Source organism: Micropterus dolomieu, linkage group LG12 (assembly GCF_021292245.1).
Source record: "Micropterus dolomieu isolate WLL.071019.BEF.003 ecotype Adirondacks linkage group LG12, ASM2129224v1, whole genome shotgun sequence".
In the NCBI taxonomy this organism is placed as follows: domain Eukaryota; kingdom Metazoa; phylum Chordata; class Actinopteri; order Centrarchiformes; family Centrarchidae; genus Micropterus; species Micropterus dolomieu.
Window position 1 is genome coordinate 25,325,474 of NC_060161.1, and position 24,972 is coordinate 25,350,445.

Consider the following 24,972-nt stretch of genomic DNA (forward strand, 5'->3'; position numbering starts at 1 on the left):
GTGGGCGTTCCCGTGAATGAGGGAAATTCCACAGGTCTTTAAAGGCACACACGTAGGAAGCTAGTACACCAACACATAACTGGTTGTATTTTCTTTTAATTACTTTATAAATAGAGTAGAAAAATATTTCCCTGTTCTAAACATACTCAAGGTCTTGTTTTCCATTCACACTTCACTTCATCCCTCACAGAAATATATACTTAAAAGAAACAGAGATTGTGTAATGCAGAACTCCCTTTAAAAAATCCAACACATTAGAAAGTGCAATGTCAAATGTGTGCGTTAGGTTATTTGACTTTTCATGGCACAACCATAGACTGTAGGGCACAACACATCATTATGCCTGGGTGCACACGTGTTACAGCATTAAGTGACAGTTTTGGGGCAGTAGTGGGTAGGGAAAACATTATTTTAAATGTACATGGATGCAGTAAATCTCTCCGGCTCTAGCGCTAAGCCATACGTTTTGGGATTGTGACCCCTTAAATAAGTCAATGTCCACTTACACAAGTTCATTGGGTGTGAGAACCTTGAACTAGTTTCCCTTCCTAGGTTGTTTTCAGTGGGTTTAATATGTATAACTAACTGGGATTTCACAATTAAAGCATAGCTTAGAGAAAAATTTTATACAGTATATATATTTTCTGTTTTTTTCCTCTTTCCTATTCTGTTAATCATCTCGTGACCTCTCAGATTTCACTTGTCACCCACTGGAGGTTGGGAACCAGTGGAAAAGACCAATCATTGTCACAGAACTATTTAAAGTACACAACATTTCCCCTACATTTCAAGACACAGCATGTTCTGTACAAACATACTCTTGATACAAAACATTTAGAGCTGGAAAAAAAGCTAAAAATGTAAACGTTTTTTTTTTTGCTTATTTGAGACATAAGCTACAGTATCCTTCATAAAACAACAGTAATCTTTGGTACATCTGAGATGGATACCTACAGTATTAATCATACATGAACACTGTTTTATGAGTGGACAGCGCACATTATTTTTTTTCCTGCCAGAGTTACGACAACTCTGCTTCTGCTTGGTTAGTACCCTTTGTCTCTGTTAGTTAGGGTTAGGCAATCAGAGGCAGGACTAGACGCATGGCTGGTGTCCGTCAAATTAAAGTTGTTAAGTGTACAAATAAAATAAAAGCACAATTCATTCATTAGGTTTTCAGAACAATACAGTGAAAGTTTTTGTGATGGGGACTTGACCCGCCTCATATAGTTTCACAGGAAAACCCAGATACAGAGAGCAACGTGGTTTGCCATTAAATGGTCCGTGAGTAGTTGTAGTCTTCATTTAACCAGTCAGGATTTTATTTAGTGTCTCATCCCAAAGACAAAGGTCCTTCGAAGGATGTTGATGATTTCACAGGTTCTACACCTCTGTTTCAGCATTGAGTCAGTGCAGATGTTCGTGATATTGACAGGCTTGAGTATACATATTGTACTACTTTACAGTCCTGTGTGTATCCCTATGGGCAACCAGAATGACTCATGTCAGATTAGTTGCAACAGTTCAAAAGATCTGGTATGTCAGGTTCGTTCAAACAAACGCTAACAAGAATTTGCAGCTAACGAGTTGGACCCAGCGTTTGACTGCGGAAGTCAGAACTGAGGAGACAGTTGGTCCGTGTTAACGAAGTAGGTGGTGAGTTTCCCTTTGCCCTTCACGTCGATGACTCCTCTGAGAGTGACGGTGTACCCCACACTCTCGACCATCTGGGATGTCTCCTCCGTCACCTGGGAGCCGAAAGAAAAGAATTGCACATTAAAGGCACACGCAGCATTTAATGTTTAATCCATCCACCCACTGTGGCCGACAGATGGAAACAAGAATCAAGAGAAATGTGATGTGAACAAAACAAATAAACCCTTTTAGAGAAGATGACAGTGGATAAACAAAAGATGTCTCCCCCTTCCGGGTGTTCATGGGTCCATTCAGGTTCAAGTATCTGTTCTCAACCTATTCTAAATTTTATTAAGTGTAATCGGGTGGGGTGAATGTTTGTCAATATGTCCGCTTATAAAATGAACCCAAAAGGAAAAATGTCATTGTTAATATCATAGTATGAACTGTTAAGTGTTATTTGTGTCTGTTTGGGGCAAACACTGGATTAGGTTTAATTATAAATGTTTTTTTCCTTCAGGTCTCTTTTAGGCTTTCCGTTAATCTGTTTCAGATCAGGTCCAAAGGGAGGTTCTGGACCCTGCCTATTAAGTTGTTAAAGTTAAAGTTCACCATTTTCCAAGTCTGACTTGCAACAACAGACGCCCATATGAACATTGAAACAGGTTTTGCAAATCTTTCCTCCTGCTCATGCTGGCCATTTAAAGATCTGATCCTGATGTGCTGTTTTTTTGTTACTGATTCTTTACTGCAGCTGGTCAGGGGAAGAAGAAAAAGGAATTTTGTCCTAACAAGACTTATCTTGTTCTAACGAGACTAGAAGATACCCACTTGATTTGTCTAAGTCCCACTGCTGGAGCCTCAAATTAACCTCAGATAAACTTTGGAATACATTTTTGTACAGAGCACTGAGCAGGAAGAATGATTACACAAGCAAAACCTGTTTCAGCACTCATATGGGCTCTTGAATGTTTTAAGACAGACTTGAAACATTGTGAACCTGTCCTTTAAGTAATATGTTGCATCTTATACACATATTTTATATTCCTTATATTAAAAATAGGAAATTTTAGATTTCTCTATATTTATTATTATGTTGTAATGTCTGCTTCACATATTTCGGCAAAGATAGTAAAATATAAAATGTGACAGAAATGTCAGCCAGTTAGATCGGTTGGAGTGAAAGCTGTTGTTTTAAAAGTTCAAATTAAAAAACCTTTTGGTTCCTCAATTTGCATTTCTTATTGAGACAGGATGCAGGATATGTTTCACCACCTCTACCCTTCTGTTGACTCTTTTCTCTTACCTGAATCTTGTTCAACAATCCTGTGCTGTCCATCCTGCTGGCCACATTAACAGTGTTGCCCCAGATGTCATACTGAGGCTTATGAGCTCCAATCACTCCTGCGATCACGGGACCGTGGTTTATTCCTGGAAGTAAACAACAGGGAGGGATTTTTAAATGTTCATAAACATGTTACATTTATGTCTTAAAATCTAAAAAAAATGAGGTTTAATTACAGTTAAATGCATGCACAAAACTACAAGATAGAAAACATTTAAGGTTCTATTTTCCATATAAAATTTGAATATAGTTTCAACCTTTGTTTGTACAATTTAAACACTGAAATTGTGCGCAGGAATCTGCAGCATGTACAAATTATATTGCAGTCAGTTTTATTGAACACTACTCAGTCATTCAAAGTCGTTTTCACCTTAAAAATGGCAGATAGAAATTTGGGGACAAAGAAACAAGACTTGGGCACGTGGCTTTTGTTATTAGTTACCATTCAAGCAATATTCATCTAGAATAGACTCACCGATCCTGAGTTTGAAGCTGTTAAAAGAGTGTGTGTTGATGAGCTCCAGTTTGGCCATCAGAGCGATGGCAAACTCCACCATGGAGCGCACGTGACTGTAGGACATCTCCACTTTCTGTAGGGGGAGCCAGAGATCACATTAGTGAAGGGTGTCTATACAAGAGTTTTCTTTTAAAACTTTTGGTAGATTCCTTTAAAAAACAGACGAGAGCACTTTGGTCTGAGACACTAAAGAGCAAGGAGAGTTCAAATGGAAACTAAGCAAACCTTTGTTTCGTCCTCTACAGGCGTGTTTGTCAGGCCTGCAGCAGCCATGTACGTGCTGCCAATAGTCTTTATCTTCTCCACTGAACAGAATTTGGGCTTAGAGAGGAGCTGCATGACAAGAGACACGAGGCGGAGCAGGAGGAGAAAGAAAAACAGAGTGACAAAATGTTCCAGCCTGGTGATGCTGACACTGTCAGAGCATAATAGTATCTTCTTCCTCATACCTCATCAAAGTCTGATATGATCTCGTTGAGGAAGCGCAAACACTCCAGACCGTCCCTGTTGGCGCTGCTCTCACTGTAAAACTCTTTGAACTGAGGCACCGAGGCGAACATCACACACACGCAGTCATATGACTGACTATACAGGTCCTGAAACACAGTTTTTAAAAGACTTAATTTCAAGATAACATGCATTATGTAGCCAATGCAATAAGTCATAATCAAACCTGTAGGGCTGAATGAAAGAAAAATCATATTGTATTGTGCTTTGACAGGGAAAGGTAATTTTTGCATTTCATTTTCACTGGGAAATTTTTTTTAAAATGATGATGTGATTTTTTGCTGGGGTGTGTACCAAACAAGCAACATGTTGCCTCACATCTGGAGGATGAACATTGGCATAGCTAACAGAGTGGCAGGCTAACAACGGAGTACAATTAAAAGGGAAAAAAAGGTTGTGGATAGGTGATGAATATCTATGTACATTTCTGCCGTGTTTCGTTTTCTTCACCTGGTTTTGAATAGTTTTGCCCACGAAGAAGGAGGCGACATGGAGTGGCAGCACATTCTGAAGGAGGAGCCTGTTAACGTTCTCCATGGTCTCCATCTCCTCTCTCTCTGTCTGGAAATAATGCTCCAGCAGGAAGTCTACACGGCAACCCAGCTCGTCCTGAGAGGAAGACAGAGAGTAAAATTATATAAAATTATAAATGTGTATGTATGAACAAATCTGCATGTAAGCTGATGTGTTTCAAAATGAGCCAAAACTAGTATTTGCACATGCACACACACACACACATATTCACACAAGACACACAAACATTTTTCTGCTGCCACACCACCAGATTGCAGAGCAGACTCTAATTCATCCTCAGCACTGCTCCATTGATTATAGTTTATTTCTGTTTACTATTTTTACAATTGCTTCTGTATTAATGTATATTCTCTGCTATGTAGCAGAAGGGAGTTACAAACCTCAATTTCACTCTATAACTTGTTATATTGTGACAATAAACCGACCTACACACTCACACACTCCCCTTTCTTTCTTTAAAATGCAGAAAAGACATGTTAAAATGTGTACACACACACCTGTCTGGCCAGTATGAGGCATACAATGTAGAAGATGACCAGCCAAACCCCGGACATGATTTGAGGGTCCTTCAGCACTCCAGGCCTGTAGATAAACACATTCAGATATTAAGAGTCACATATTCGGGACTGCTGATCTACGGTCAGTCTATTTTTGTTGCATTGCATAATTCCTCAGACTCCCTGTCAGTGGGGTTCTGTATAAATTATGCTGATGTGAAACTCCAGACAGCAGTCACAATCTGGACTCTGATTGGCAGACAAAAGGCAGGAAATCTAACACCTTGGCTGAGCAAGACAGAGAGTGTGATGACTATAGATAGGGGTGAATGAATGTGGATGAGTGAGAAGTGAACTTCAGCAGGATTACAGAGAGTCTGTGTGGACAGCCAGCAAGGCTGAACACATACATATATTCATGTCTGTGCATTTTCATGCATCTTATTTCACAGTTTTCTATTAACATGATGTAACACAGACAGAATATTACATACTCTACTTGATAACTGAACAATCGTACTCAAAGATGTTAAGTCCTACTTACTTTAAATTCTGCGTTTCTTACCTTATTGTTTTGTTTTTGTGTGTTGATGTTTTCTTGCTCTTTGTAAAGTGCTAAATAAATTTTATATAATCCACCTCACCTAAATGGAACTACTGACACGTTTTCACACAACACTGCAGTACAATAAACAGCAGGTTAGCATCTAATGCTGTTAAATCTATCGTTCTGTAGACTAGAAACATGTTCAGCAGTAACTATCAATAATCTTTACTATTGATTAATCTGAGTATTTATCCAACTTGCAATTAATTGTCACGATTTCCAAGTGCCAAGACAAGCCTTAGAATTGCTTGTTAAAAAACCCAAAGATGATCAATTTATAATGATCCAAATAGTGACAGACCGATTTATTCATCGGCATTTTGAAATAATCTGTATAATCCGATACCTGCACTAACAAGGTTGATATAAAATGTCTGCAGACACATCTGCAGGCAGCCTCGTCAGTGTGGCTGCTGTTGAACGATGTCAGCGCTCCGTCAGTCACCATCGTCTTTTCTAAATGTTATCACGTTTCTTCTAAATGACAGCTAATCTAATCTAAAACCATTACTGGCTAGCGTTAAGTAGTTATACTTTAGGGAATAATACAGCTGAATGACACCAGTCATGTTATGAAATCTATCTAAAATAACACATTATTGGCTACAATAACATGTATATTAGATTGTACTGTGCATGATATAATGAATTTATACATGACTTTTCTTTGATATTGACATTATATATCAGTAATCGGGCGCCCTGCTCTCTAAATATCGGCATCAGCCGTCGAAAAACTGGTATCGGTCGAGCATTAGATCCAAATACTCAAATGTGGCAGTTTTTCCCTGGTAAGCGATTTAAATGGTTAAAAAAAGTGTTGACTGACTAATCATTTTACCACTAGAAAGCTGCTCATTGCTGTTTAAAAGGGTTGGATTTCACTCGTATTTCTCTGTTGAAACACTTCTCTTGTGAGTCAATACTCAAAAATCCTCCTCCTCTGCTGCTGCTTCATTTTAACTGTCAACGTAACGTTCAGGCACATAAAGCTACCTTGAACACGCTGTGTTTAAATGTCACCACATGTGCGGCCTCACTCACTGGGTGCCGTTGGTGCCGTTGTAAAGCAGTGTGACGAGGCAGTAGGACCTCGGGGCGTAAACATGGAGGAAGAGGGCCAGGTAAACCACCACAGCCAGCGTGAGCAGCAGGGCCTTCACAGACATGCACGTCCTGACGAACACGATCACTCCGAGCATGGCAAGCAGGCAGCAGTACAGGTAGTACTGGATGTTTGGAGAAAGAGGTTGGTATGAGGAGAAAAAAATGTGGGTTATGTTATGTAAGGTAGGTGTGATGTTACCCTGAAGCTCTCAACAAGAGCAAATAAAGAATCAATAATGTGGTTAGAAACTACGTTAATGAAGGGAAAACTTAAGGATTACTCCTTTATATATGAAGAAAGAATGAAGGCAAAATATTGTATTAGTCGTTTAATAGTAAAAAACCTGAAGCACCAACTGTTGATCAGTGGCAGAAAAGGCACTTTAGTTGCCTGGCCATGGAAAAGTTGACAAATTCTACTAAAGGCCACCTACAAACATTCAAAACAATATGTTACCTGCTGACTGATCAGCAGAAAAGCCTAAACATACCACAGTATCACTATACTTTCCCACAGGAATTAAAAGACACAATAAAGACACATAAATAGCATGGTGAAATACTTATTTGGGGGTACTTACAGGCACAGTGAAGAGGTTAAGATCCTCCAGCATCGTACTGTTGGTAGCCGACATACAGTCGTCTCCTGGGAGGAAGCACTGAAAGAACAGCAACACGGTGAAAGAAAGACAAAATCAAAATGGACAACAGGGGGAAATGGATTGATGGAACAGCCAATGTATCTGTGGATGACAGGAACAAAGAAAAGTATGACAAAAACTGGGAGGCAGAAGGGGAACTCACAAAGTTGAGGATGGCCATAAGCAGGGTGATGAGCACACAGATGGTGATCACAAACAGTCGCAGCACCACCCTGGTGGAGATGCCGTGGGACAGTCCTGAGATCCACTTAACACCCGGCGGTATCTTGGAACGCCACTTCTGTAAACAATCATACATTCAAACATTTAACGCAGAAATGCTGAGGCTCACTGTAATCACACTACCTGTTCCAAAACAAAGTGCCACAAAGCAACTGATCAATTTTGGTATTAAAAATAAATGATAACCAGTGAATGCCAGGAAAATAAGAAACAATCTACAAATATGTTGTACACTAAAGAAAATAATCAGCAATAAAGTATACGCAGTCAACATAGAAAAACACCAGCAACATACAAGTTGTTCTTGAGTAATGGCTTCAAATCCATTATTCACATCTTTTTAGGATGAGTTTTTGCACCTCATCTACACTAAACCATAAACACTGTTGCTCACCTGTTGATATGAAACTCTTACCAACTTACCAACACTGCTCAGTGTTGTTACAAACACACCGCAAGGGTTAACTTACCTCCAAGTATCCAGTGAACGCGACGGAGAGAAGCAGCACCAGCACAGGGAAGGAGGCACCGTAGGACACGGCCATCACAAAATTTCTGGGAGGAGTAAAAACAAATACTTTACACTGTTCACCCTCATTCAAGAGTAAGTGAATACAGGCGCACATGTATGTGAGTTGATGACTAAGGCTCGAAAAAACCGGGGAATTAACAAGATAGGATTTTACTGCAGTATTTTAGGCTCAGGCAAAGTTATTTAAAGGTGGTAAAAAACATTTTGATTTAATTCAGAGAATAAAGAGTATAAGCAAGTGACAAACTAAAGTGCGGCTGCACGTGTGAATGTGACTCAAGCACTACTCACTTCTTGGAGACAAGCATCTGGACAGCAAAAACAGTAACGAAGATCAAAGCTACGCAGCTTATTGAGTGGTGTAAATCCTTCACCTCTGACATGCGGAACTGAAACAAACACACAGACGTTAGACACAGTAGAAATACGTGATTTGCAAGCACACACAGGCACACAAAGATACTGTACATCGTGTTTGTTTCTGCTCTTTCACGCATACGTGCTGCTGCTATCCGATTTATTTTGTACGCGAGTTAGACCAGAGAATGAAGCTACCTGTCTCTCCAGGCTCAGGTTGTTGAACAGCAGAGTCACACAGTTGAGCTTCTTTGTTTTCTTCCTTGATGGATGAATAAAAAGGAGGAACAGACAATCCCAAAATAAATAATCCCAAAATAAGAGACTGAGAAAATGATCGTATAAAATAAAGGAGAAATCAAAGGAGTTATCTATTTTTGCAAGTATAGCCTAACATGTTGCGTTTTTCCTCCCGATATATTTCTTGTGACTTTCTACCAATTATTTTTTACTTACACTGCAGTGTCAATCGTGTCCAGCGATCCTCTAACACGATTATCCACAACCAAACTGGGACAAAACAAGAACACATTATACACTTTTTGTTGGAAGCATATTCACCTTGAATGACCTCATTAGTGCTTCAACATGTGCTTAATTCTTATTCCACTTCAGTTAACAATGCTGGTTTATTTTGCATATTTTTTCTCTGGTGCTTTTAATGTCTGGGAACTTACCAGACGGGGTTGTTCTGGAAAGGTGGCCTTTCCTGAAGCAAACACACACACACAGTCAACAGAATGTGTGACCTTGCGTCACCTCTCAGTACTTTATAATCAAACTACAGTACAGACGTTATGATCAAACGCTGGTGAGAGGCGGACGAAAGATCAGAGGCAGTGTGTTAAAATCTGCAGAAAGACTAGCCACTACTAACTAAGATTGTGGGTTTCTGGAGAACTTGTTTGCGCTTACAACAACAAAACGATATGATTTAAGTGATTTATGTATACCTACTGGATTTGTGTATATTACATATAGTTTTACTGTTATGCACAGCTCAATGTGTAAGAGAAACTAAGCAACAAGGAGGGAAGCAGCACCAATAAAAAAGCAATAAAAAAATAATGATAATTATCACAATATAATTTTCCTCAATAACAATATAACAAATATTCAATTTTTAAAATTTTTTTGGTTAAGATATATATTTATTTTGTTGAGGAAAAAGGGACTGAAAGATTTTAATTAATTTTACTAATGCATATTTGATTTTGTTCTGAATGTTCTACCTCAGATTTGTTAGGTGATCCGCTGTTTGTTATCAAGTATTTTTTCTGACCATAAAGAAAAGTTTAAAACCACAATTAAACATCTGGTTTCTTGACATATATCGTGATAATTATCGATATTGAATAATATGACATTTTTTATCTTGATAACATATTTAGCCGTATCGCCCAGCCCTAGCACCAATACGTACTGCAGACAGCTGTGATTGGTTTGTGACATTATTGGTGGGGATGACATGCTTCTTGGATGGCTTGGCTTCAGGGTTGCTTAGGTCTGCGAAGGGGTGGATAGTCTGCCAGGACCGAAGGTACTGAGACATCCGGACCGATGCCCGCTGCCTGTTCTCTCCTGCTGTAAGAGTGTTTCCCTGAAATTAAGATGGAGATTAGTTTATTTGACTTTTCTTGCCATAGCATAGTGCCATCACAACAATGCAGAAATCAGTGCCCTGCTCTAGAGCACGTCTGCAGGGTTGACAGCACCAAAGATGCCCATACAGTCTATGTCAGGAAGTTCATACTTAAGATTACCCAGCCAGCATCCTTAGTTTGTCAATTCTGTTATCAATTATAAGTTACATTTTCAGATTAATTTTAAGGAAAGGTTCAACAAAAAACGTAAACAATCCTATACAGATAACATGCTGTTAATTGAACTATAACAATTACATACATATAACAATGATCACATCAAGAAAGTACCCTTTAGGTGTAGATGTGCATACGTGAGACACAAAAAAATGTTTTCTGAGACTTGACAATAGTCTAAAATACATGGACTTCACATGCACACGTTGCACACAAACATGTGTACACCTACCATTTTAGGTCTCCTGGAAATGCTGTGCGGCTGGGGGTCAATCACCAGGTAGGTTTTTCTTCCTGTAAGAAGAGAATCCCGACTCCCCCCCTCCGCATCCTCCACTTGATACGCTCCATTCAGGTGCTCCAGTGTCTCCTCTGTGATGTGGACTCGCCTATTAATCATAAGAGAATTAATAATAAAAAATTGGTATCTACCTTGTTGCGTCATCAGTTTTTATTTATTACACCATCTCTATCATTTTCTCACCCAGGAACACCTCCAGACTCCATGTGGTTGGCTAACGTAACGTCATCTGACCACACGTCGTACTGCCACTTCTGCAAGCCAATCACACCACAGAGCACGTTGCCAGTGTGGACGCCCACCCGCATGCTGACCTCAACCCCCGTCGCCTCTTGCAGTTTGCTGCAAAGAAACAAACATTTTTTTTAGGAAAATCTGAACAACGGTGTCTTGCAAAAACCCCATTACTTCTGGAACTTATTGTAGGGCTATCAAGTGACACGAAAATAAACTTTTGTTTTGTACGCATAGCGCTCATTTTGCTCATTTTTCATTTCTCAACTATCACACTGTAAAACAAGACAGAAGGCGCAGATCTTTCCGTAAGAAAAACATAGGGATAAAGGATTTATGCCCAAAACTTCTCTTTCATCTCACTATAAATTAAATTCCATAAAACTGAGCACTAAAATCTCTGTTAAAGGCAAGGAAAGAGAACCAATTAATCTACATGGTGCAAATACAACAAGACCTCACTGAAAATGTGCAGAATATTATTGACCATTTACATATCATAGTGCTTCCACCTTCTCTAACAGCGCTTTGACTGTATTATATAGTGTTGTGAGTAGTGCCCTGAAAGCCATGAGGAAGTTGTACAGAGTAACATTAATGTCAGATGCAAATTAAGATCACTCACTAGCTTTTATTCCCTTTGGCTGGAAAAACAGAAGTCAAGTGGGAGGCTCGTCAACATAATTTAAAGCAGAAATTACAACAAACCAGATTTGTTTTATAATAACATTTTTATTATAGAAGAAGATAGACACATCAAATAATGTTGGGTAATAGAACTTTAGATCACTTCAGATAAACTGACCTGATGGCCGTGCACATGTCCAGCCCCATCTTAACACAGTTCTTGGCATGGGTGGGAATAGGATCAGGTAGACCAGATACACAGTAGTAGCAGTCCCCCAAGATCTTAATGCGAAGACAGTCATTTTTCTACAGAGAGGTAGGGACAGTCAAAGTCAGACGAATATTGGACTACTTCATAAATAACACAAAACTGCTTTTTGTGAAGAAGTAAAACTTTTATTTTGGGCTGGATGTGCTGGGATTTTCACCTTGGCGATGTCATCGAATCGGCCAAAGAGCTTGTTGAGCACGGCGACCAGCTCTTCTGGCGTACAGTTACTCGCCAGCTTTGTGAAGCCTACAATGTCTGCATACAGGATGCTACACAAAGCCACAAAAATAGCTTTTAGTGACTCAGCACTGTAGAATAAATACAATAAATAAAAGGCAAAATATACAAATTTCTCTAATTTATCAGCAGCACAATTTTAGTTTAGAGATCCATTGCTAAATTCACCCGTTCTCCTGCTACTCCAGTGGTATTGTACTCTCGGCCAACTTTTTTGTGATTGTTGTCTAATAGATTTTTTGTGTGTTTTTCCTGTGCTCCAGGATTCCTGTGCCCTTCGCCTTTCTTCATAACTCACTTCAAGCCACAACCGTTAACCCTCTTCTAACCTGCCTGCCTCCTACCTTCGTCCGCCCTGACAACCACCTCACCTACACATCGTTTGTCAATAAACGCTTTTACTAAGATTGTTGTGATCTGTGTCTGCATCTGGGTCTACGTCAACCGAGGGCAAATCAGGCCATCAATTCTGAGCACACAGACATGATACACATATTTTTAGATATAGCGCGATTTCTGACAACATCATTATCGGCACGTCCACTGTGAATAAATGTCCATAAATCTGTTTTGAAATCAAAGAGGATGCTACTTAAAATGCCAGCACATTTTTAAGTTTACAAAGTAATCCAGTGATAGTTATCTGTACGCCCATGGGTATACTGCAAACAGCAACTGCTAATTTGGGGCCAATTTGCTAAAATTTAAACAAATATTGGCTAAATAAGGCTCTAGTAGTTGCCTACAGCGTTATCTCACTGACTCCATGGCAACATCTCACTTCCTGTTTACATCTGTCAAAGCATTATGTGTGCTGTTTTCTCATTTTTGTCTGAGGGGAAGACTACAGTGTCAGCTTTGAAAACCCCTGATGTGGGTCAAAAGTGACAGGTCTGTAAAAATCCTGACTTAACGTCTTAAGTACACACCTTTATGTCAACTATTAGTGTATTTGTATAATACAATTATCACTAGTAACTAATATTAAAACTGGTCAAAATTAAGTCTATTTTTCTTTCTTCAGGCCTTAAACATTTACGCATTTGAATGCAACTTTAATCTCCAATTCACTGTCATTAAAAGCAACCTGCTGTGCTGTAAGGAGCACATGGGTCTGAGACGTAATAGTCAACAATCCTGTGACCGCAAAATAAGTTCATGGGAAGGAGGAAGGAGAGAAACAACTTATGGCTCAGCTGTAATGTTCTAAAAAGCAAACATACTCAACGTCACCCCAACACTGTAACAGTATGATCTTTACCTGACGTCTTTGTGTTGCCGTACGTAGAGGCTGTGAAAGTCAGGCCTACGTTGAGGCTGAAGAAAGCTGGACTCTTTCTTCTCATCGCTCTTGGGCTTGGTAAGCCTCTTTATCACCTCTGTTTTCAGCTCCATGGCGATGTACCGGGGCAACACCGACAGGAGGAGCTGCTCCTGTTGCAAAGAACACAGGGAGGACGGGGTTAAAAATGTGCTTGGAGAAGGTGGGTGATGAGTTATTAAAACCTTGTACATTGGATCCCTGGATTTCTGTCTTAGAGAGGTGACAATCTGTTCACAAAGGCTATAAAAGAAACAGGCGGCCATCAAAGGCCTCTTTGAAGCGATGTTTACTTGGATCTCATTTCATCTATTTGTTTGCTTCCTGTGTTCATTCTGCTTTGCCTATTCTATTGCTGCTGGGCTTCAGATAAGTGAATGATTAATCTATTTGCCTAATAGCCAGAAAAGCATACAGTAACCAAACCCCGGTGAAGAGAGCTTTTAATGAAAGCAATTACACATAACAATTTTAAATTCAGAGTAACTGAAACAAGCTGCAGTGAAGAGTTTTTACATGAGAAGTGACCTCGACAGTAGTAAACTAAGACAAGCAGAGCAAATATAGGCCTAGACAAATTAATTTTGCTAAACTGAGCTGTCATGTTTCCTTTAGCTGAAGAGCCAAAGAAATTATTCTGAATTTAAATTAAAGCTATACTGTCGAATGAGTCAAAGCCAGTTTTTTAACCTGCTGATATTTTTTTATTTCCTTCTGGGAGCGTATGGCGCTGAACTGTTCTCTCTTCTGAGAGGATATCCTGAGATCCTGCGCCGTCATCCACAGATGGAAAATCCCAATGCAGTTCACACACACAAACAGCAGTGCATTCGCCACCAGCTGAGAAGGAAGTCAGAGGAAAGGGGATTATTGATACTTAATTAATTAATTTATCATGCATTGCTAACACAATAAAAGCAACGCAGCTGAACCACTATTAATGGTAATATGTCAGTCAGTCAGTGACAAAGAGATGCAAAACTGATATTTATTAATATTCAAGGACATTAGTACTTTGAATTTATGTACAGAAATAATGTTTTTTATTACTAACTGAAAACCACACTGTTATTTACCATGTATGACACCAGTAAACAGTGATCATTTGCATATTTTTACATTTACATTTTTTAATAATAAACAGCAAGTAGTTAAAAGTGAAAGGTAATTGGGAAAACTTTCTTACATAGAACCAGAACAGAATCATACCGCTAACAAAAAAGTACTTCAAGCTCGACAAGGTAAACATATAATTAAGCTACTAGGTACACATACATATTTACACACACACATATATGTACGTATATTTGTATTGGATTTGTTGATTGTACAGATGTTAAAAAATAATCTGTGTATATAAACAAGGAGAATAAGGATTTACAGGTACAGTGGAGTCACAGGTTTATTGCACAGGGATTGTTCTTGACACTGTGTCTGTTATATAAGCATAATGTCATTTAGAGAGCTTCAGAGGTGCTCGTAGGTGGATTTTCTGTACTTTTGTGCAGAGCAAGGTGGGCTGTTTCACCCCCTTTCCAGTCTTTTCCAGCCAAGCTAAGCTACACCACTCATGGCTCTAGCTTCATGTTTAGCTTACAGACATGAAGGCAAGAAGGAAACATTGTAACTATTTATTTAAATCTTTTCAAACACAAGCAAATCCTTACCTGCACAGCAAGGTGGGGTGTATCTGGGCTTGTGACGGGGACATAGACGCTGATGATGATGATGTGCGAAAGACTGGTCCCTATCCCGAACATGAGGGCCCATGCCATAGAGAGAGGCAGCACTGTGTACACGCTCAGAGAGAGGAAGAGGAAAAACGCTACCTGAGAAGGTAAGAGAGACGGAGAGGAGAGTGAAGGAGAAGAAAGAGAGGCGTGAAGGTAGATGCAGAGACTCAGAGGTCAACTACAGTTAAATAATAAATTCTCTTCTTGCTTCCTTCTCACCTGTTCCCACGTAGTGACAGGTCCTCCAGTGAAGATGAAGACTATGGCAGTGACGTACAGCGTCCCCCAGACGAAGAGGGCCAGGGCTCCTCCACAGCGCCTCACCGTGGCCAGCCAGGGCAGGCAGACGAGCAGGATGGCACTCAGACAGAGAACCACGCACAACACCGACAGAGCACCTACGTGGACGATGATGTTCTGCATAGAGATGGGCGAAAACCTCAAATGAGACAAACAACAAAGCAACATCTCAAGTGTCTTAAAGTTAAACCCGCTAAAGTTGAATTTAAAGGCAGCGACAGCTTCAAAGGTTTTCTCTCCCGCTGCGTAGACGCTTTGTGGCAATCAGTGTTAAAACGCTTTGAAAAAATCTCATTAGCAGACACAAAGAGGAAAAAGGAGCAATTCATGTTAATATGCATTTGCATAGACCTACCTTGCATTGTCCTATTTTGACTCCCGTGGCACCTGTCTGCTCTACGCTAAGGGCTCAAATTAAATTGCCTTTATTCATCAGACATGAAATCCAGGCAGAGCTTTAAACAGCTGGTGCAATGTTTTATCAGTCTGCTCCTGCCACGTGAAGTAAAGGTATTTTCATTGTTGTAATGAGACAACATGATACTCTTTTTTTTTTCCTCACAGGAGATTAACACTGTTGTTCTTCAACATGTTAGTGTGTGTCACACAAACTTTGATCCGTGAAATCCATAAAATGTGGAAGACAGAGCTGAATTATTAAATACATTTAAACAGAGTGAAAATGCACACAAAACACTGGCTAAGCTTTAACAAAACAATATTTTACAAGTTTAATCATTCTAAAAAGCTCTGTGTGATTGGTTGGCACCCGGGTCTTTTGCACTTATGATTGTTAGAAAACAAACAAGCCAAACCAAAGTAGAAAAGCAGGTTGTTCTGTCTGATTTCTGTTTATCATAAAGAAAAAAACGTTTTAAATCCTCTGAAAAAGTACAGGTTTGAACCTCTTTAATAATCTGTACACCACTTATCCCCAAATGCAACTCTGAAGGGTCTCAAGTTTAGCCAAATGCCTCTTTATGACTGATAAAAGTCATTACATAGAGCTTTAAAGTCTTTTTTTATTACATTGTTGTGGTTTTGTCTAATAGTGTGGACACAAGAGCTCCACTGGAAACTGTTTTCACAGTCAAAAGAGGCAAATATTAACCTCAGTTAATACCTAAGCATTATTGTCAGGTCAAAAAGAAGGGTATTTTTCAACACAGATGACCTAAATATGTACTGCTTTATGGGAATGAGAAGTCACGCGGACTGATTGAAGCACGAGAATGCTGCGGTGTTTCGGAAGAACAGGTTTGATGCTCTACTTCTTTGGCCGGGCCCCCACTGAAGCTGGCTGTAAACCTTTTCTTCAGCAAAGTGCTCGTGTTGAAAAAACACTACACTGATGTAATGGAGACTTTACTTCTTCTTCGTCCGGCCATCTGTTGTGACCTCAAGCTGAGGCGCACTTGGGTTCTGCAGCAGGACAATGATCCAAAACACACCAGCGAGTCCACCTCTGAATGGCTTAAGAAATACAAAATGAAGACTTTGGAGTGGCCTAGTCAAAGTCCTGACCAGAATGTGATTGAGGTGTTGTGGCATGACCTTAAAAAAGGCAGTAAGTCTTGAAAACCATCCTATGTGGCTGAATTACAACAATTCTGCATGAGTGGGCCAAAATTGCTCCACAGCGCTGTAAAAGACTCATTGCCAGTTATCGTTTCAGTTAACACTTGATTGCAGTTGTTGCTGCCAAGGGTGGCCCAACCAGTTTTTAGGTTTAGAGGGCAATCACTTTTTCACACAGGGCCATGTAGGTTTGGATCCCCCCCCCCGCCCTTAGTAATAAAAACCTTCATTTAAAAACTGTATTTTGTGTCTACTTGTATTATCTTTGTCTAATATTTCAATTTGTTTGATGATCTGAGACATTTCAGTGTGACAAACATGCAAAAAAAAAGGAAGGGGGAAAACACTTTTCACACAGCTGTATAGTACGTGGTTCTCACAGGACAGTGATGCTACAAACATGTGATAATCTTATAGATTATTATACATTGCTGTAGACTGAAATACCCAACAGGATTTAAAGTAGTTAAAATGCAACATACACATTAATGTAGCAGGAATATTAATCCTGTTGTTGCATAAACTGTTCAAAATTATGGATATCTTCAGTCGGAGGCTCCTTCATCTTGGCAGTAATAAAGGACCAGTACAGGATATTCATTCGTCTTAACCTCCATCATCCTTGTTTGTCACATAACTCGTGAATTTTGTGTAAGTTGTGTTCGTTTCGTAACTGTAGTTGTGTGTTTATTTTAGTTATGTAAACTGATGCAAACTATGACTCTGCAGTTTCTCATCCGGGAATAATAAAACGTCTCTCTCTCTCTCTCTCTCTCTCTCTCTCTCTCTATCTATCTATCTATCAAAAACATCATAATAGTAAAACACTGACAGGGTAAATTTACTGCACTATGAGTACTTTTACTTGTGTTGTTTTTAAAGGTTCAGTGTGTAATATATGAGGATCTATTGACAGAAATGCAATATAATATTCATATATATGTTTTCAGTGGTGTCCTTCGATAATAAACCGTTATGTTTTCATTACCTTAGAATGAGCCATTTCTATCTACATACACCGCGGGTCTCTTACGTGGAAGTCGCCATGTTGCCCCGCCATGTTTCTACAGTAGCCTTAAACGGACAAACGGCTCTCCGGAGCGTGTTTCGTCACTACGTTGAATACGGACGAAGAAGAAGAAAGAAGAAGACGAAGTATTAGTTGTAGTAGGTGTGTAGTAGGCTACTCGTCATCTGGTTTATCAGAAGTAAGAAGAGATGTGAAATTTGGACAAATGGAGGCCCACACATAGTATTTAGCACTCGTAGCTTCTCCTGCGCGCTTCCCATAGCGAAGGGAGGAGGGAGCACTGACTGACCACAAGATGCCACTAAAACCTCCACACTGAACCTTTAAGTACATTTTGCTGATAATACTTTGATAATACTTTTACTTATGTAAGGTTTTGAATGCAGGAGTATTACTTGTAGCGGAGTATTTTCTCAGTGTCATATTACTTTTAGTAAAGGATCTGAATACTTCTTCCAGCACTGCTTCCAGCATTGAACATTTTTTTAAACCCACTGTGTGTTTTGGACTTTTGGTCAGACAAAACATGACCTTTCAAGACGTCACCTTGGGCTTCAGGACGTTGTGATGGGCATTTTTCACTAGCTTTTGAAAATTCATAGAGGGTTAAATGAAGCAATTCTCAGCAGATGAATCAATAATGAAAGCAATAGTTAGTTGCAGCCTTAATCTATCCAATTTTCTCACCCCCAATTAACGACATATCATTTACTCCATAGAAAAACATTCACTAGTTCAGAGTCTAAGGAGATATAGTCAATTTACTTCTACCAACAGTCCAAAATCCTAAAATATTTAAATGATATAAAACAGAGACAAACAGCAAATCTTCACATTTGAGATGCTGGTACCAGTGAATGTTTCGGGACTTTTACTCTCTATGAATTGATTATCAAAACCTATATGTATTTGTCGGATCAATACGCGGCAGGATGGGAAGCAAATGTAAAGTTTAAAAGTTTATGTGTCTACATACGCAACAAACACAACAGCACACACTCCATGTCTCACCCTTCCTGTGGCGGGGATGAGGACGATGAGAGCCACGCAGAAGGCCAAAGATAGCACCAGCCCAGACACCATGGCCGGAGTCTCCTCCACGCACTGCAGGAAAGCCCTGTGGAACGCCTGATAGCAGCAACACATCCCCTCTTTCACGCTCTGTCTGGAATGGATGCTTCGCCTGTCCTCGTCTCCGTCCCCCTCGTCCCTCCTGACATCGGTGCTGCCCCTTGTTTGGTAGGATGAGACGCCAGGGAGTTCGGGCGAGCTGCCACTGAGTGAGTTTTCCGCTTTACGATTGACAATCAGGTCTGTTTTGGAATCTGTGTCGTCGTCTGAATTATTTCTGGTGTTGTGGTTGGAATGAGAAGAGTCTAAACTGGGTTCGGAAAAATTGAGCGGAGAGATGTGGTTCGTCTTTTCAAAGGAGCGTGCATCAAGCTCAGATAACAGACTGCACTTGTTGGTTTGCGAAGAGGTACTTCTGTCGATTTGCAGCTCATCAGAAGATGAGTTGACCAGGGCATCGTGTCCATCCGTAGCCTGCGGGGTCACACCTGTTCCCCTCAACAAAGAATTGGCCTTGAGAGGTTCAGCGGCCTGCGCTGTTTTTGCCACACCCACCTCTACGGAAACCTGGGATTCACTGAGTCCTGATGGCAAAATGTTAACATTACTGCTTTCTGCAGATTGTTCTGTTGTTTGTGTGAAGTCTTCAAGCTCGAGGACTTCGAGGTCATCACTCGAGGGAACTATAATGTCCGGCATTATAGACACCTGTGATGCTTCTCCTCCTGGCCTCCCCTTTTCCTGAAAGACATGTGACTCGTCTGGCATTGTGACCTGTGTGAGTGTGAGGGAAGACGGCATCTGTCGACTTGTCACTTTGCTTTTTCTGGCTGTCTGTCTCTCTGTCCAGCTTGTCTACATGATAAATTCTCACTAGAATAGTGTTTACTTCTTCCTCTTGTCAGGTGTTGTTTATGTCTGTGCAGCAGGGAGAACTTCCACCTACGTCTGTGTGTCAGATTAAATTAATTAAAACAAACAAAAAGAGTCAAGCTCCTCTGTTTTGAACACTCTTCTACGGTTATCCTCCTAAGATATCATCAAAACAGATGGTGATGGAAGATGGTGAGATTACATAGATCCGTTAAGATCCCAAAGATCGCTGATAAGGAATCTTAAACCATAGCATAATCTCCTTTGACGAGTGCTGATCCATTCTGGACGGAGGAAGAGTGTCGCTGCCAAAAAAGAAAAGATGAACAATTAGAAAAGTTACAGCACAATCAGCACAGAACAAATAATGAACACTGCTACTGTCTGTGTGCCGTAAGCACAGCAATAATGACAGCAAGGAACTCATACTTGCGCATAGTTTTAATGCCACGTTCCGCAGTATGCCAAAAACTTGTTGGTCTAGTTGTGGGCTCTTCCCCAGTGACACACACGAGCACACTATTCAGGTGGAATGACATGCCTGCGACACGCCCAGTGCACATTAATAACATTTTTTCCCACAAGTCACCACGTACACTGAGAGGTTTACTCTGATCTGCCTCTCTGCTGCTTTCCTCTTTTGCCTCTTCTTCCCTCTCATCTGACAAAAACACAACAACCGTGAGACTGCACCCTTTCAGTGTATGATATAAGTATCATGACCACCTTCATCATACGCAGTCTGCTCCAATGTCACCATTAATTCCAGGATTAAAAACCTCTCTCTAATCTGTCTCTTCTGCTACAGGTACACATCTGATTTAATATCAAAGCCACAGAGGGATTAAACAGTAATTTGTCTGATTCATCCATCCACCTTGATTGACCTGCCCAGTGTAGCAGATCAGCCTTCTGCTGTGCCCTTTTTCCTGTGTGTCTTTTCAAGGCCAACACACTTCTGTGAGAGTAGGAGGTAACGACAGTACATTTATTGTTCTTACTCGTGTGTACTGTTGCTCCACCGGTGTCCTTTTTCCCTCTCTGCTGGTTTCACTACTCTGTTCTGCTTGTCTGTACAGCCCTTGCCAAAAAGAAGAGGGGTTTTCCAAAGCACACTCAGTTTTGCTTTAGCTCAAAGGCAAACCAGGGGCATCGCTATCATTTGTTCTTAAAACTTAAATTGTCCAACTTCTTCAGTGCTTTGCCAGTAGAGATCAAAGTGGACCCTGTTAGTCCTGTCAGTCACTTTTAGATGTGTGACGTATTTCAAATTACAGACGCAGGTTAACATCTCCTGTCGTACTTTAACCCAGGGCTGCAACTATCTTTTTATTATTGATTAATGGGTCCACTATTTTCTCAAATAATTCATAAGCCTGATTGTTTTTTTATGTTAGAAATAAGTTTAAAATGTCAAACATAGAAAAGCAGCTGTTTATAGATGAATCAACCAACTCCTTGTTTCAGCTCTATTTGTTTATATTGAATATTACATGTATCAGATACAGATTTAGTTTCTTCAGTGACTCTGAATACATTTTTAATGCAAAACTCTCCTCCTGTATAGTGTCTCTTTAGGTCAACGCTGACCAACATAATTTTAGAAATAACCTGCCCAAACACACAATTCACAAATAGTTAGCTATATCTCTAATGTTGATTTCTTGAGTTTGGCAGGCAAATTAGGCTATGGCACAAGATGCCACCAACAGGAAGAAATAATGACTATGTCAACAAAGTTATCTTTAAAATCTAACTTTATCTTAGCAGGTGTAATCACCATGATAAATCCCTTCATGGGCTACGTTAGGACAAAAAACTACAACTGAAAGTAATTTGTTTATAGTTAAGGTATTGAACAGTTAAGGCTGGCTCTTATGATATCGATATTAGGCTATTGGTTCAGTAACTTATTTGACGTTATTAAAACAGTGATGACAGATCAAACACTTGGTTTGGAGATTATAACAAAAAGCTAACGCAGGAAAATCAATTTGAAGGAAGCAAACGTTAACAGCTAATGACTATAAAGATAAATATAATCCTTACCTCATTGTTTGTTAACGTCTCTCGCTCATCGTGTCTCTCTCCCTCACACACACACACACATACACGATACGGTTAATTTCCCTCTGCGTCTTTATTGACCAACTTCCTCCGTTAACCTTTTACTGTTGACAGAGAGCTCTCACAACCACGTTCAGCCTTTCAAAGCGGGTAAAAAGTCCGCATTATCCCTTTAAAAAAAAGCGCGTTTTCCTTCCCGAAAGCAGACGTAAGGAGAGAGAAGTCTGCGTCTGGATCTGCGCGAGGGAGTGTGTGAAGCTCGAGCAGGTGAGTGCGGGGGTTGTGCGCACGAGCAAGAGCGCCCTGGTCCAGCTATGCAAATAGGATGAGGTAAATAGAGAGGCACAGGGATGGAGAGGGAGGACGGGTTAAAGGTGAGACTGCAGGTGTCTTAAACGACAGGTAGATGCTTTTAGCGTTTACTGACATTACGTTTTAATAAAAAAGACATGTTGTCAAAGCCTGTAAAGATCAGCTGATAGATAGATAGAGAGATAGATAGAGGACCAAAATGGTTGTATATGAAATGTACAAACAAATAAATAGAACAAACTACATATTCGAAGAACAATTTTAATAGTTAGGAGCAGGTCAGTTGCAGGTTTCTCTAATGGACAGAGAGAAGAGAGGCAGGGGCACATTTGCATTTTTCACATATTTCAGGGTTAGTTATAGCTAGTTTTCTTTTACAAATATAGGATGTACTACTTTGAGTGCTTCTCCTATTGTGTCCATCCCAATTATAAAAACATCGCAGAATAATGGATTCACCCCAAACTACAACTTCCAAATCGATCAAAAAATTGTTTCAGGACTAGCTGTTGTATAATATTGCCTTAGTTTAGCTACATGGACCTAATACAACTGCATGAGTACACAATATATGAATAATTTAAATAATCCATCCAATTAATAAATAATATAGTAGTGATATACAATGTATGTGATGAAAACAACAACTTACTGCTAACTCTTTACACTTTACACCCTTTTCCCTGATATGAGTCATCCTCATATGCAAAAATTGGTTTACTCAATCAAGAGTAAACTCAAAGCACATCTTTTCACATCGGCCTTCAACCTCATTTATTTTACAGTTAACCAACTTATATTCAGTTATCTGCTATGTACGCATGGTTATGTATATGCGCTGTATGTTACATGTTTTTGTATGTGTGTGTTTTTATCTGTATCCAGGTATGATTGTACATGAGTCCCATGTACATATTGTTGTATTTTACCTGTTGCTGCTCATTATTGTTTTACTTTGTAAACAGCCCTGTGAATACTGTGTGATTCCGTAATCGACTTGACTTGTTTTACAGCATATGAAAACAGAGAAGCCAAAAAATGTCCCATGCTTTATGACTAATGTGATATATTCTCTTTCCAGTTCAGCCACATGAGCAGTTTCACCAAGGAGAGTTGGAATAAGATCTTATCTTGATGAGGAGTTAGGTACCACACAAGACTCCCATTTCATGGGGAAAATCTGGGGAAAATGTTTTCATATTCTGGGCATTTATAATAAATAAAAAGGTGCATTACTTTAATAGAGAACTCTGTATTTCTCTCACCTCTTTGTGCCCCTCTGCCTTATTTGTTTTGTCAAATGTTTATTGGTGTAGTAATATTTCCCTACATTGCCAGTGCCTTAGTCTTCATGGCGAGCCTTGCGTGGATTGTGATACTAAAGACAAGTCAAAGTCAGTCGTGTATCTGTACTAGATTCATGCTATAAGTGTGATTTGTTTAGAAAAGTTTTTTGAATGACTTACCAGAGGTATTTCTAGTACATTTACTCAGGTAGAGCGCAATCTAGAGTTGCATCCACCCTCTGTAAGTATTTCCATTATGGTGAAGTTTTCAAAAGTAAATATGTTTTTCAATCCACAACATTTACCTGAGAGCTGTTCTTACTTTGAAGATTACAATTTAACGTTTATTGGTCCACCTGCCTTAAAATATTATCTGCATGCTATTTAACATATAAGTAATTCATAACCATGTAAACCTTTCTTTATAATGGCTGGTTATGTTTTTGTTATTAGAATGCTGAACGTTGTAACGTAAAGTCTCCACATCTGCCTCAACGCATTGCATTACATGAATTACTCTCAGCACTTTTCATTTTAAAAGACATTTATTTATAGTTACTAACTATTTTTAGAGTTTCTTGCCTTTTGCAGTACTTGTTTTCTCTTCTTTCTCTTACTATCTTTATTTTTATGCACCAAAATACCAAAGCAAATTCCCAGTGTGTGAAAACCTACTCAGAAATAACCCGATTCGGATTAGATTAACTGTGAATGCTTCTTTACTCTAAAATACATTTTTGAATTCAGGACCTTTAGCCCTTTTGTTTAGAAGCTTACTGTTAATTGCTCTGTCCACTTACTGTATGCTGTGCATGTTCATCATCTGTATTGTGCATTGTGGAGTAACATTCACTGACCAGCTAATACACAGGAACACACAACACACAGGTCGGCTTGCAGTTTCACTTTCTCTTCATCTTTTTTTCTGTATCTTAAAATAGTGAAACTAGTACCCAAAATGGGTAAAGTGGCAGTGATTTATGCTCCAAACACCTTTCTTTAAATAACATCTGATGCATTGCATCAGAAAATTCAATTCAGTTATTCAATTCTGTATGTGTACTGAGTCTGTCCTATCAAATAATCTAAATTGAATTAAATTAAATATTTTGGCCCAACACATTGCAATAGGTACTTAACATTTATTGAAGGAAGGTACAATGAATGCCCACACACACGCACACACACACACACACACATACACAGAATTTGAAGAAATGAAACTGTGAGTTAAAAATAAGACATTATGCAACTTAGAGACAATCAAAAAACTGACTTTGTAGCACTGAACTGAAGTTCAACAGTGTGCGTTCAGGACAAAGCATCAGTGCAGCAATACATCTTCAACATACTCACATCTGAAGCTGTCACCAAACCTCCACTTTCAAA

At 39.5% G+C, this 24,972-nt stretch overlaps 1 protein-coding gene across 2 annotated transcripts; it reads right to left on the reverse strand.

Moving 5' to 3' along the window:
- Positions 1-93: 93 nt before the first annotated feature.
- LOC123981100 (adenylate cyclase type 2-like) lies at positions 94-23,814 on the reverse strand. Of its 2 annotated transcripts, none has more exons than XM_046065746.1 (26): positions 23,764-23,814; positions 18,986-20,223; positions 15,286-15,483; positions 15,001-15,162; positions 14,024-14,173; positions 13,274-13,446; positions 11,933-12,044; positions 11,683-11,810; positions 10,827-10,985; positions 10,575-10,731; positions 9,946-10,122; positions 9,200-9,231; positions 8,979-9,032; positions 8,721-8,784; positions 8,457-8,554; positions 8,104-8,188; positions 7,554-7,691; positions 7,331-7,408; positions 6,687-6,871; positions 5,036-5,120; positions 4,455-4,613; positions 3,947-4,093; positions 3,723-3,830; positions 3,456-3,570; positions 2,942-3,066; positions 94-1,748 (listed from the first exon to the last, which is right to left on the reverse strand). In XM_046065746.1, the coding sequence occupies exons 2-26, from the start codon at positions 19,844-19,846 to the stop codon at positions 1,614-1,616; spliced, it is 3,885 nt and encodes a 1,294-aa protein (XP_045921702.1). In that variant the 5' UTR covers positions 19,847-20,223; positions 23,764-23,814; the 3' UTR covers positions 94-1,613. The 2 variants fall into 2 exon arrangements, with proteins under 2 accessions (XP_045921702.1, XP_045921701.1); XM_046065745.1 differs by lacking the exon at positions 23,764-23,814 and adding an exon at positions 21,968-22,123.
- Between the last annotated feature and the right edge of the window lie 1,158 nt (positions 23,815-24,972).

Bases quoted from the DNA above. Each gene is read 5' to 3' on its own strand.
- LOC123981100 (XM_046065746.1), bottom strand. From the start codon at position 19,846: ATGCCGTCTTCCCTCACACTCACACAGGTCACAATGCCAGACGAGTCA. The intron at 12,045-13,273 runs GTAAAGATCATA...GGCTTTGTGTAG, and splicing joins CGGCAACACAAAGACGTCAG to CATCCTGTATGCAGACATTG. The intron at 9,033-9,199 runs GTAAGTTCCCAG...GTTTTGTCCCAG, and splicing joins TTCCAGAACAACCCCGTCTG to TTTGGTTGTGGATAATCGTG.